Genomic DNA, 12471 nt, shown 5'->3' with positions numbered 1-12471 from the left:
AGAGGAGAAGGCGCAGGTGTTGCAAGGGCAAGACACGTCACTCTTGGAGTCATTTGATGCTGCAGACAGAGCTATGTACCACTAATGCTAAATTTGGAGAAAACGACTTTCATTTGCTAGGTTGTTTTTTGTGTTGCTGTTCAAACATCAGAAGTTCCTTAGTTCTCAAGACTTTTGCATCATTTTTTGTTATGTAAAGTATTAAATATGGTTATGAAATAAAATGCTACAATAAATATCTGTATGAGTTTAGCATGGAGTGATATGTGTCCCTGAGATCCGCTCACATCAATTCAATAGACCTAGATTTAGTTGGTAAGGATGCCGCAGAGGCTGGTGTCATTAAAAATTCAATAAAACAGCCATTGTGGGGTTTTTGAAAATAAAAACATGGATGAAAAATATTTTATAGCCTAAAAATTTAAATAACATCACTCCCTCTCATTTGTTTAAACTGATTGTTAACTAAATGTTTTAATATGTAGGTGTTGACAAGCATGCAATTATTCATTTTACTGGTAATTTCATTTTGAGTCACAAAGTATTCTATGAAAATCCTAATTTCGTTTCCCCTGAGTGTAGGTTGCTGTGAAAGCGATTTTCCAAACACATAAAGTGTCTGTAAGTGTCTGTACAAAGTATCTATATCGGATCAGTATCGCCGATACTGGCTTATATTTTACTTGGTATCGGAAAGAAAATGAGTGGTATCGCACAGCACTACCACCCGCCCGCCTGCCTGTCCGCGGCTGTATTTCCTCCTCCCCCTCTGTCTCTCCTCCCACAGCACGTCGCGTGCTGCCTCCCCAGAGAGCATCAACAGCTAGTTGGGAAGTTAAGATTGTGAGAGTCCGTGTCAGGATACAGTCAGGATAGATACCGTTTTAAAGTCACAGAACTATACATTTACAATAAACGTTATGCCTTTTGCTTAACATTTCAACCTGGCTCAGAAAAGCAAAAATTTATGGCATCAGCTCATCAACTCAACTCCACTCAGGCTACATGTGAAGAGTTCTGATCTGTTCCTATCATCGTTTGTTTAATCTCTAAACTTTTTACAGTCACTTTATTTTCTTTCTGGAGTTGTTCTCTCTTTGTGGTTTAGTAATTTTAAAATAATTTTGACAGTGACATCTTTCAAGGAAAGCAAATTACTCTGGACAGTTGGACCCGAGCCAGGAAGCCCATTCAACTATTCATAGTAGACATGAAGACATGTCTATCATTAAAGTTCCACTCACAAAAAAGGGAATTTTTTAACCATCATCTAATAATATGATATTAATAATAGGCTCAATAAATATTCTCTGTACAAAGAAGGGAAATTCCACCTAACTCCTTCTGTATTAATCATACAATACATAAGTTTAATTTCCCCCCAATTTCATACATAAGTTTCATTTTCCCGAAAAGCTCCTGACTGGCAACAGTATGACTGTAACCATGTATTGAGTTCAGAAGTGGCCTTGACATGGCCTGCACTGATAAGACTGCTACTGATTCTCTGCCTGAAGCCATTTTAGCTGTTTGCAAAAACTGTCACATGACTCAGTAACCCCTTGATTCCAGTTAGCGGCCTAAAAACGTCCACAAGTGGGACCTGTGCTCACAATCCAACAACATAAAGCCCGATTGGCATTTGCCAGAGAACACTTTTGGCAGATTTTGCATTGGTGCCCTGTGATGTGCATGGACGAGAGCAGGTTCATATTGAGGACATATGACAGATGTAAGTGTCTGGAGATGCCATGGAGAATATTCTGCTGCCTGCAGCATCCTCCAGTATGACCAGTTTGGCAGTGGGTCAGTGACAGACTAGGGAGGCATATCCTTGGAGGGTCACACAGACCTCCATGTGCTAGCAAGAGGTACCCTGACTGCCATTAGGTACCAGGAAGAGAACATCAGACCCATTATTAGACCATATGCTGCTGCAGTGGGACCTGTGTTCTTCTGATGCATGACAATGCATTGTCTTATGTGGCTGGAGTGTCAGCAGTTCCTGCCTGACGAAGGCATTGATGTTATGGTCTGGCCTGCCCATTCACCATACCTGAATCCAATGGAGCAGCTCTGTGACATCATTTTGTTCCATTCACTTCCACCACATTAAACAACAGACTGTCCAGGGGTTGACTAATGCACTGATCAGGAGAACATCAGTCTTATAGGTGAATGCCCAGACGTTGTAGGGAGTGCATACAGGCACTCAGCAGATGGCATTCAGAAAATATAAATTTGCACTGGAATAAGAAAAGACATGATTAAACATGAAGACTTGCTCTCACATGTAAGACATACTAATCTCTTCCTTTTCCCTCATCTTCTCTAATCTGATTCAGTTTGACATGAAACCAAAAGGGCAGCACAGTGCCTGTCACAGCATCAAGACTCTGATATGACAGATTGTGTCAGATCACAGTGAAGTTGAAGAGACATGGAGGGAATCGTATCTAATGACACAGAGATGTACATCACTATCAAGCCTGTAGGATGACACTGTCTACTAGAGCAGGACTTTTAACTGCACCCACATTTCATTTAACATTTATTTAAAAAAACAAACAATAAAATGCACATAAATTTTAATAAATCATACATCAAAGTAAAATCCCTCTCAGGTGCCCATTAGGGAGACTTTGTAAACAGGAAATCATTTCAACAACATGACTTTAGGATATTGTCCATTAATGAAGACTCTACATTGATTGTGTGATGTGTATTGATTGGTTTAGTAGTTTCCATCTTATCATTTCATATGGTCTGCAAAGCTGACTGACTAATCAGCAATGGTCTGGCTCGGTCCATGACTCCTGAGTGTTTCGACTCTCTGCAGTCTATCAGCGCCTATCACAAGATAAGCCACACAACATCTAATAATAATCACTTTTAACATCATAAGTGTTTAAAAAATGTCCTATTTATGAGGTTGTAATGAAGATCTCTTGTATTTACATGTGAATTCTTTGGGGTCTTGCTGGCGGGCAGAGGGTATGCCTGCCAGCCTTTTTCTCCTGACACCGTTTGCAGACCCTCAGGAAGCAGCAGGTATATAATAATGCCCATGTCAGGATAAGGCATGGATAGGCACAATGTCAATGTCTTCACCACTTAAGGATCAGCCCAGGCAGGACATGGGACATCACAGTGGCATCTGCCATCCTGGCAATAAAGTAGCCATTATTTTAGTTCATTTCCATGCTTGTCAATTTAAGTTAGACATGACCTGCAATGGCAGGGGATTTGGTGTCATTTTAAATAGATGTTGCTTGTTATGTGTACTATGTACACAGGCCTGCAGGGAGGCGACCGCATCCATTCGTGTTAATTAGTTGTGTTTGGAACTGGCCTGCATTTATTTCAGTGTGCAGACATGAGGGATTTATTAAATACAGACCTTTTTTGAACATCTATCTTTTCTTGTGTTGCATAAAATGCTTTATTCTGTGCTTTCCATCATTTCTATCGCTCAACCTGGAGGTCCCAAATTAACTTTCAGAGGATCGTAGCGCTCTGTGTAACTGAGGTTTTGAACAGAGCTCATGGTTTAATAGCTTTATCTTTATTTAATAAAGGAAGATCATGTTACTCTTTGTGTATTTATATGGGATGTGTATTTTATATAGTCTGTGGGAAAGTGCAAATTATCTAATGATTGTAAAATCATTTATCTAAAATGATTAAATAATGACAGTGGGTCTTGCTGAATGTGATAACAATGTGTAGTGGGCAGGAGAATAAATATTGGTTTGTATTTGTGGTGACTGCTGATGATGAGATTAAATAAATCCTGGAACTTAGCCTGGACTGGAGCAGGCTAGCTCCAGAGTACATCTCCATGTTAACTTATGCCATAACATGTCACACTTTCCCCTATCCTGCTTTTGTGCAACCAGATCGCGGATAAGTTGATCCAGGATGACCAACATATCCCAGCTTAATCCCTTATCTTGGTTTTGTGCAATAGGCCCTGGAGACAAAATCACAACAACAAAAACATAAGTGCACTTGAACAATTTATTGGTCTAATACAAAAAATACATATACATGAAATAAAGCAGCCTTGGTATCTTGTTTGTTTCACAAGTCTCATAAATAAAAATATTCCAACAGGCTCCAATAGTTTAGACATCAGTGAAGAACCAGAGCCAACACTACTGACCATAAACAGTCTGCACATCAGCTGCTGGACATAAACAGCTCCGTGGATATTCCAAGCTAACCTTTAGGCACAATCCCCAAGGCTACAACTTCTAAAAAGTCTCAGTCATCTGAACCAGCCTCAGAATGTTTCGAACTTTATTTCATTCCAGTCGATAATCCTGAGTAATGCTGCAGCTGAGGCATGCAGAGCTCGGATCGGGTACCATCTGGTCAGAAAATGAGTTTCTTCTTTGTCACAGCTGTAAACATACAAACAAGATTCGTTATAGTTTTTAAAAAGCGCTTATAAAAAAAGACTACATTCATCTATGCTTTGAATACAGTATTCACATGGTGTTTCTATAACACACATACAAAACAAGCCTATAAATGAGAAACCTGTATATATAAAAAAAAAAAATCTCTTTAACATGGTGCACTACAGAACAGAGCAAACAGTCAAACCCAGATATTTTCCAAACCACAGGAGGAGCTGTGATGGCTTTGAACCTCCCATTAACACCAATGCTCTACTTTAGTGAAACATATCTTCCCACCATCCATAAAACTGTGTATGAAGTCTCTGCTTCACTTGACTGTGAACGTCTAATTTCAGGTATAGCCAACACCCACTGAAGTGCTAGGTTCACTCCAGTGGTATATTATAACTGTAAGAATGCAGGAGAACTGGAATAGTTTATTAAAAAAAAAACAACAACAACAAAAAACATGCTTAATTAAATTGTGGGTCTGTCTGGGATGTCCCTAAAGTTTCCACCACCTTTCAAAATCTAAACAAAATGTGCTCAAATGTACAGCGCCAAAAGTGGCCCCACATGGTGCGTCCAATCTGGCCCACAGGATGAATTTGGTAATTGTGAAATAGACAACATTATCTGCATTTTTTTTAAATAAAAGTCACTGCAATACATAATTTGTCCATTTGAGGCTGCTTTTATGTTTAAGTATTTTTCAAAGCAAGGGGATAACTCATAACACAACACATAAATAATACATTTTATATCTTGTTTTATAGATCTCACTTTGGTTTGTTTTATGAGGTGAGTCAGTTCAAGTGGTCAGGATTACTACACAGAGCTTCCAGCTCTTGAAAAGTCACTAATCATTATGTAAAAATACTGTTTTCAGTTTCAGATACTTGTGATTAAATATTTTGTGATTTGTAGATCCATTGTAATTTGTAACTTGTGATGTATGTTGAAGTTGAAACTACTATAATTTCTTTTCAAATTTCAGGTGGTTTACAATTTGCTTCCCTAATTGATAGTTTATTAAATGTAAACATCTTGATAACATTTTTTGTACTTTGCACTTAAAAAAGGAAAATTGTTATTTATAGGTTATTACAAATAATAAAAATTTATTTAAAAGCCCCTTTTTGTTACACCTATATTTTCAAGTATTAATATACTATACTGTATTTTGGAGAGGAATGGCAAATTACAATTAGGATGGAAATTATTTATGTCATTGGGGTCTAAATCAGGTTTTTTCAGTATGGGTGTAACAGCAGCAGTTTTGAAGGAAGCAGGAACAATTCCAGAATTGAGAAAGGAATGGATAATGGCAGAGATGAGGGGAAACAATCAACCAATAATGCGGTATTGGTTAAAGACCACATAATTATACTATTCTATTACTGGTCTGGTCCACTAGATTTGAAATTGTGCTGCATGTGGCCCCTGAACTAAAAAGAGTGTGACACCCCTGGCATAAACAAATCTTTGTCTTTGGTAATCAAGGATAAACTTAGCTCTTATGCACTTACATTGTAAATATGAGCCAAAAAGTTTTCCTTACTTGTCTCCAGGCCCTCTATTTTTCGCTTTAGCCCAACTGTTTCCTTTTCCTTCAAAGCCTCAGCTGAGCAGTTTGGTCGAGGGAGCTGGGGACCAGGGGTTGGACCTGGCCGATTACTGAAATACCTCATCTTTAAAGCCTGGAGAACAAAAGGACAACACTATTAACAAGGCACTTGCAGAGAGAAAGAGGCACTCTGCTCATACTGCATCATACAAGAGCAGGGAGCAGGGTTTGTTGTGTTGTATTTGTGTGCAAGATTTTTCTCTTTAATGAATAAAAAATGTTTCACATAAAAACAGAGCACAGCATCACCTTATAGATATTTACACTTGACTACAGATCAAATTTGATACTTAAATATACAAAAAAAAGCTGAAGAACATAAAATAACAGGCTAGATTCCACATTACATGGTATCCTTTTCTTTATGGCCTTTGAAATGAGCTTAAAAACAAAAAGCCCACTAATATGAGCAGCTCCTGGTCTCAACATATTACCTGAGTAGCTGTGGTTCTTGTTGAGGGATTAAAGGTAAAGAGGCCCTGCAGTAGCTCAAGTAAATCGTCTCCAGCTGCGCTAAATATGTGTTCCAGAGGTGTGCCTGGAAATATTTTGAATGACACGTAGTCTGGTAGACCACTCATTCCCTGTAGAGACATTTGACAAATAAATGTTTACAACAGTTCTCACATCTGACCTACATAAAGACAGTCTCAACTGGTGAAAAATAGATACCAACAGGCCATGTCTCCTCTTTAGGTGTTCCAAGAGCCTCAAAGATTTTCGCCAACTGGTCAAGATCTGAGTCTCCAGCAAGGAAAGGTATCTACAGCAAAGGAGAACATTAGCTTGGAAGATGAAATAACACAATCTGGTCACAGTGTGAATACTGTTTGAAGTAAGAATTATGTACCCGAAGCAGCAACTCTGCCAAAATACATCCCACTGCCCACATATCAACGCCCACACCGTACATCCTGGCACCAAACAGAAGCTCAGGAGAGCGATACCACCTGAGAAAGAGATCAATATTTTGTAACCACAAACGGCCAGATTAGGAGTCATGAAATTGGCTCCCTTCTATTAAAAAAGTACTTATGTAAAACACTGGATCAACACCAACATTTTCTACTGCTTGCTTTCTATGGTCCTACATTCAAGTAGATAAAGTACATTTTTATTTTGTTGTCTAAATGAATATTTAGAAACTTTTTATATACATTATTTTTAGATTCATTCATTCATTTGTATCTGTATCGGTACAAAAGTTCAGACCTGGTAACAACTTGATGTGTGTAGACTCTGTTGGGGCTGCCAAAAGCTTTGGCCAAACCAAAATCAGCCAACTTCAACACTCCGTTGCCATCTAACAGCAGATTATTGGGTTTCAGATCCTGGACATTAAGAAAAGCAAAATATGTACTGTCAAGTATGTGTGTACATATTTAGAGTGTGTATGTGGTGTTTAAGTGTTCTTACCCTGTGTAGGACCCAGTGTTGGTGCATGTACTCTAATCCCTGTAAAGTCATAAGGATGTAGGCTTTGATGTTGGCTGGAGTCAAAACCAGGCTAGTGTCTTTGATTATAACCTTTACAAAAAAACAAAAACAAAGACTCTTAAGAAAAGCTGGGCATCTGATATAATAATCTTCATCCGTTACGTCATACTTTCACAGAGCTGCAGGCAAAGCATTCACAATTAACTTGCACTTATCTGAGCCGATAATACAGCTAAAATGACAGGGCATATTAGAGGAAGTGGAAACAGCCGGATCAGACACAGACAGAGCAGTAAATGCTCAACATTACACTGAGAACTCCAACAGTTTCATCAGCTTCGAAAACACTAGTTACAGTGTCCTGCTGCCATACTACAGGTGGAAAAAACATCTATCATCTGTAGCTGATAAGATCATACAATCATAAGTAAGCATGTGAGTCTAAATATAGGCTCCCAGCACCGGTGAATAAGATGAATATTTTTTTTCCTCATGACTTTTGTTCTCATCTGTCGTCTCTCAGCAGCTAATGATATAAATTCATTCTGAGAGCCAAGAGCAGAGTGATATTGATTTTTTTAAAAGCATGTTTATCTTGTTTTCAACTGTTCTGTTGAGATCTGATGTATAAGAGGAGAGTGCCCATTTTGAGATTGGTTTGTCCTTAGGAAAGACGATGAAGAGAAAACAGGATGGACAAAAGATATAAATGACTTGGTGAACTCGTTGAGCATAGGTCACTCTACCATCTTTTTCTTTCAGCTCATGTTTTCTGTTCTTCTTTTATACGTGTTCTAATCTTACAATCACAGTTGTCTGTCTTTTGCTCAATTTTTCCTGCTTAGCTATTTACAGCACCAGCAGCTAAACATAGCTGCCACACAAGCTTCTAGTAATGTAGCACAAGAGTAATGTAGCATAATTTTTACCTGTATAATATCATGTAACTAGATTATAGTAGTTCATAGTTTGGTTAGATTTTACACTATTATTATAAGTAAACAATATAAATAAGTAAAAAAAAGAACCTCATAAAAGTCTATTTATTTTTTTTCCCTTCCCCATTTAAAAACACCATGACAATTATTTACACTACATTTTACATGCCAAAACAAGGACATTCTTCAAAAGACTTTTAATATCAACATATGTGAAGGTATCCACAATCATATTTTATAAAAGATATTCCTAAAACCTCTTTTTCAAAGTCACTACAGAGGTGTCCCTGTTGTGTAACCATTTACTATCTGTAGTAAAGTTCAAAATAAATAAATAGAAAGCTGTAGAGTTTGTGAAAATGACTGTCAAGGATACCTGTGTTTTCATTCTTGAGACACACATTGAGCAACTGTTTATTGAGAGACCTCTGCTTTGAGTAGGAAACATTCCTCTACACTGATGCTCATGATAAAACCAAAAACAATAGTAACAAAAAAATGAATACATTGCTGGTAAATTATCTTTAAAAAGAACAATGGCAATTACATGAATTTGAATCTTTTTAATTCATAAAAAAAAAAATAAAAGAACAGGAGGGAAAAATCTCATCAGAAAGCTGTATGGAAGTTCATTTGATGTACAAGTGTAATGTGCGCAGATAACAGAGCGAAAGAGGAAAAAGAACAGCCTAGTTTTTTCTAAAAATAGGTCAGTCCTCACCTCCAGGTCTGTTTCCATGAAGTCAAACACCAGGCTGATGTTTGATTTATGTCCAAATGCATCCAACAGCTTTACCATGTAATACAAAGACATATGGTCAGATTCAAAATAATGCCAGTTATATAACAGTATGGTCATGCTAAAATATGTATATATAAATTAATGAAAACATAACTACCCCAATGATGTTTGGATGATGCAGCTCCTGCAGCAGTTTGATTTCTCTAAGAGCAGTCCGATTTATACCTACAAATAAGTAACTACATAAACATAATCTGCAATGGTGATTAAAGTGTGTACCATAGAGGTGGTAGGCACTTACCATCTTTAGCCTCAGTTCTGTGGCCAACCTTAATCTGACAGAAAAAAAAGTATTGTGTTAGAAATCATAATATTCAGTTTACAGTACAATGCAAACGTATACACACTCCATGTACCTTTTTAATAGCAACTATTGTGTCAGTCATTTTATCCCTGGCCTTGTACACTGTGGCAAACTGGATAAAAAGAAAGAAGAGGATAAGTAGTGTGACACAAAGGCTTATAATTATGTTCTTCTTCATCACTTCTGCTGTAAGCACAAAAGACATGCAGTTGCAGCGACGCTTTGTTGACATTAGCAACCAGCTAAAGCTTGTTAGCTAGCTACAATGCAAAGTACAGAACTGAGGAAACAACGTGAGCACGAACAAAGCCATCGTTAAAATCATTTAAAAATCACGCAGCCCACCTGACCCTCTCCGAGGAAGTCTAGTTTCTCATACCGCTTGGCTCTAGTTTTTACATCTAGCGCCATGTTAGTTAACAGTAAGTTTCAGTAACACTTCCTGCATTGTTAAAGGTCCCTCAGCGATTGTTTCCGGGTTATAAAACAGGCTTTAAATTGACCAACAGCCCCACCTATCGATTTAATTTGTCCAATACTAGCAAAGCAAAGGGGTATGGCGAGAGGAAAAAGACACATGTGAATTTAAATTTTGATTTGTGTATAGGCTTGGGTCAAATTACTATGAAATGAACCATGGAAATAATTACACAGAATTTCTATGGTCCCCTGATGTAATCCACCCAGCTATATTTACAGTGTTTTTCAAGCACAAACACCACACACAGGGATTTTAAAAATGTGAAAATAACAACACCAACAACAACAACAATAATAACAGGTGAGATGCATCTGTAGATCAGTTTTTAATTTTTAAGCTATTTTTTTCAAAGACTACTACTAATGTCACAAAACTATGTTTTTTCTGTCATAAAATACTTTATGCTAACATGTTTTAATCCTAAAAAATCTTCAAAGGCAGGCATCTTAATCAGCGAGAGAAATCTAAATATAAACTCAGATCTTACATATCTCTGCCTTATCTAACATTTTGCTCTAATGATGCAATATGCAGTATTATTTTCCTCACAGTTTTCCTTTTCCCCTTTATTTTTGTTCCTACCAGTTTTGACATTGGTCCCCGGAGAGTCTCTTCTGTCAGTTAGAACTGTTTCGTGAACCATGCACCACTGAGCACATCTCTACATCCCATCTCCATTCACAGTAAGATACCCTCACATCCCACAGGATTAGGCATGGCTCCTCTCCTTTGACCCTCCTTGTCTCCTGCCTCACATGCCCGCAATCACACCGCCAACTGACACACAAACAAACACATACACATGGATGCTACACACTCACCACTGACTTTCATTTTAATGTTAAGTTTGACAAGATGAGTGTGAAGGATCAGCAGGCGTAATACACCCCTCATTCCCCCCTCACATGTATGCACATTTATAGTCTGACAGCTCACAGATGTGACTGACAGTATGTGCCTATGCAACCATGCAGAGAAGAGAAGCGAAGAGAAAAGAAGAGAAGAAAATTTTGACTTGTCCTTTAATGACACAAAAGTACATATCTACAACCTATTCCTTCCTCACAAGAGAAAAGAAACTCTCCAGTCTTCACTGCCAGTTAGTCAACCACCTTTAGGGACACAAAGTTGAGTTTTAACATGGAACATTAGTGTCCAGCGGGGGACATAACTCAGACCCACATAGATCAGAAGCTCTAAAACAAATGTGACATATTGATGCTGTTTAATTCTGATATGATTTGAGGGCTTACTTGTGCTCGTTCCCCTCAGTCTCTCGGTGAGGCAGTGGATGATGAGAGACATAAGTGATTCTGGTAGTGCTTACACAGTTTGTCACAGTAAATCTCATGCCGGGCAACACTGCACACAGTAACTCACTCTGGTTATATGTCACATTAGCAGATGGTGATGCTGTTGAGCTGTGTGTATGTGTGTGTATACACACGCCTGTTTGACAGCCAGGAGGTGAGTGAAACCACAAAGCTGTTTATCAAACTCATAGGAAGTGGGTGTTGTTGAGCGAGGACATGCCACACCACCACATCCGGCTGCTGGTAAGCAGTTTTAGATGGGACAGTATTCACACAATGTACAGTAAACAACAAATGCAGGCCAGGTGTCTTTTTTTCATTGTTGTGTGCTTAAGTGTGCATGTGGTATATGACTGCTTTAGACAATGTACACTGTATAGCTATGATAAACTAAGGGGGAGGATGTCGAGTGGACCCCCACAAAGGATTTTTAAAAATCTTATTACCTCTTTATCAAATTTCCTCTTTGTATCTTGCTGCTTCACACATACTGTTACTATTGCTCTTGAGTGCTGTAATGCATGCTCAAATATGGCAGTCAGATTTTTTTTAAGCCACTACCACCCACAAACCAAGCAAAACCTCTCAAAATGCTGAAGCCAAGACTGTAAAGGGGCAATTGAAGTGTGAAATCTTAAGCGGAAGTGAATTTTCTCTTAGAAAACTGTCAGAAAGTTCAGGTTTATCTCAAGCATGTCCCAAACTGATGACAACTGGTCTGTATAGAATTTACTTCAGTTTTTATTTTGTTATTGTCTGCTTTATTTCAGAAAATACTTCGTTACACACAATTCCTTCTTCATTTTAAAGTTTACAACAAACTTTGCTCTCATTAAGTGCGTAAGCCAGGAATGATTCAGCACCATCCTAATCAATGCTGTTTCATGCACCTGCTTTACATTTCTGTTTTCATTTTACTCACGTAGTCTCAGGGGAAGTGGCAGTGTTCTCTCATCTGGGGAGTTTTCCTCTTTGTTTCTCTTTCTGACTATTTCTCATAGGCATACACACACATACACACACAGATGCAGCTGTATCTGACCACATGCTCTGTTATAACACAACAGGATGTTGTAGGGTGGATGTTTGAGGTGTGAAGGTTCACACAAGCTGTGACAAACATCATCTGATTCTCAGAACTAATTATTTGTTATTCAAGGGTT

General features: G+C 38.1%; 1 protein-coding gene across 2 annotated transcripts; it reads right to left on the bottom strand.

The window, feature by feature from the left end:
* Positions 1–4002: 4002 nt before the first annotated feature.
* On the bottom strand, positions 4003–9976 carry cdk7 (cyclin-dependent kinase 7). 2 transcript variants are annotated; one of them, XM_042000592.1, is made up of 12 exons: positions 9860–9976; positions 9567–9626; positions 9452–9485; positions 9308–9375; positions 9130–9198; positions 7450–7560; positions 7246–7364; positions 6884–6983; positions 6710–6796; positions 6468–6617; positions 5968–6106; positions 4003–4406 (listed from the first exon to the last, which is right to left on the bottom strand). In XM_042000592.1, exons 1-12 carry the CDS (start codon positions 9923–9925, stop codon positions 4378–4380), a joined length of 1032 nt encoding a protein of 343 aa, XP_041856526.1. In that variant the 5' UTR covers positions 9926–9976; the 3' UTR covers positions 4003–4377. The 2 variants fall into 2 exon arrangements, with proteins under 2 accessions (XP_041856526.1, XP_041856527.1); XM_042000593.1 differs by having other exon boundaries at positions 9894–9913.
* Between the last annotated feature and the right edge of the window lie 2495 nt (positions 9977–12471).

This window comes from Melanotaenia boesemani, chromosome 11, assembly GCF_017639745.1.
Source record: "Melanotaenia boesemani isolate fMelBoe1 chromosome 11, fMelBoe1.pri, whole genome shotgun sequence".
NCBI lineage: Eukaryota > Metazoa > Chordata > Actinopteri > Atheriniformes > Melanotaeniidae > Melanotaenia > Melanotaenia boesemani.
Note: the sequence above shows the minus strand (reverse complement) of the source record. Positions and strands in the feature narration are given on the sequence as shown.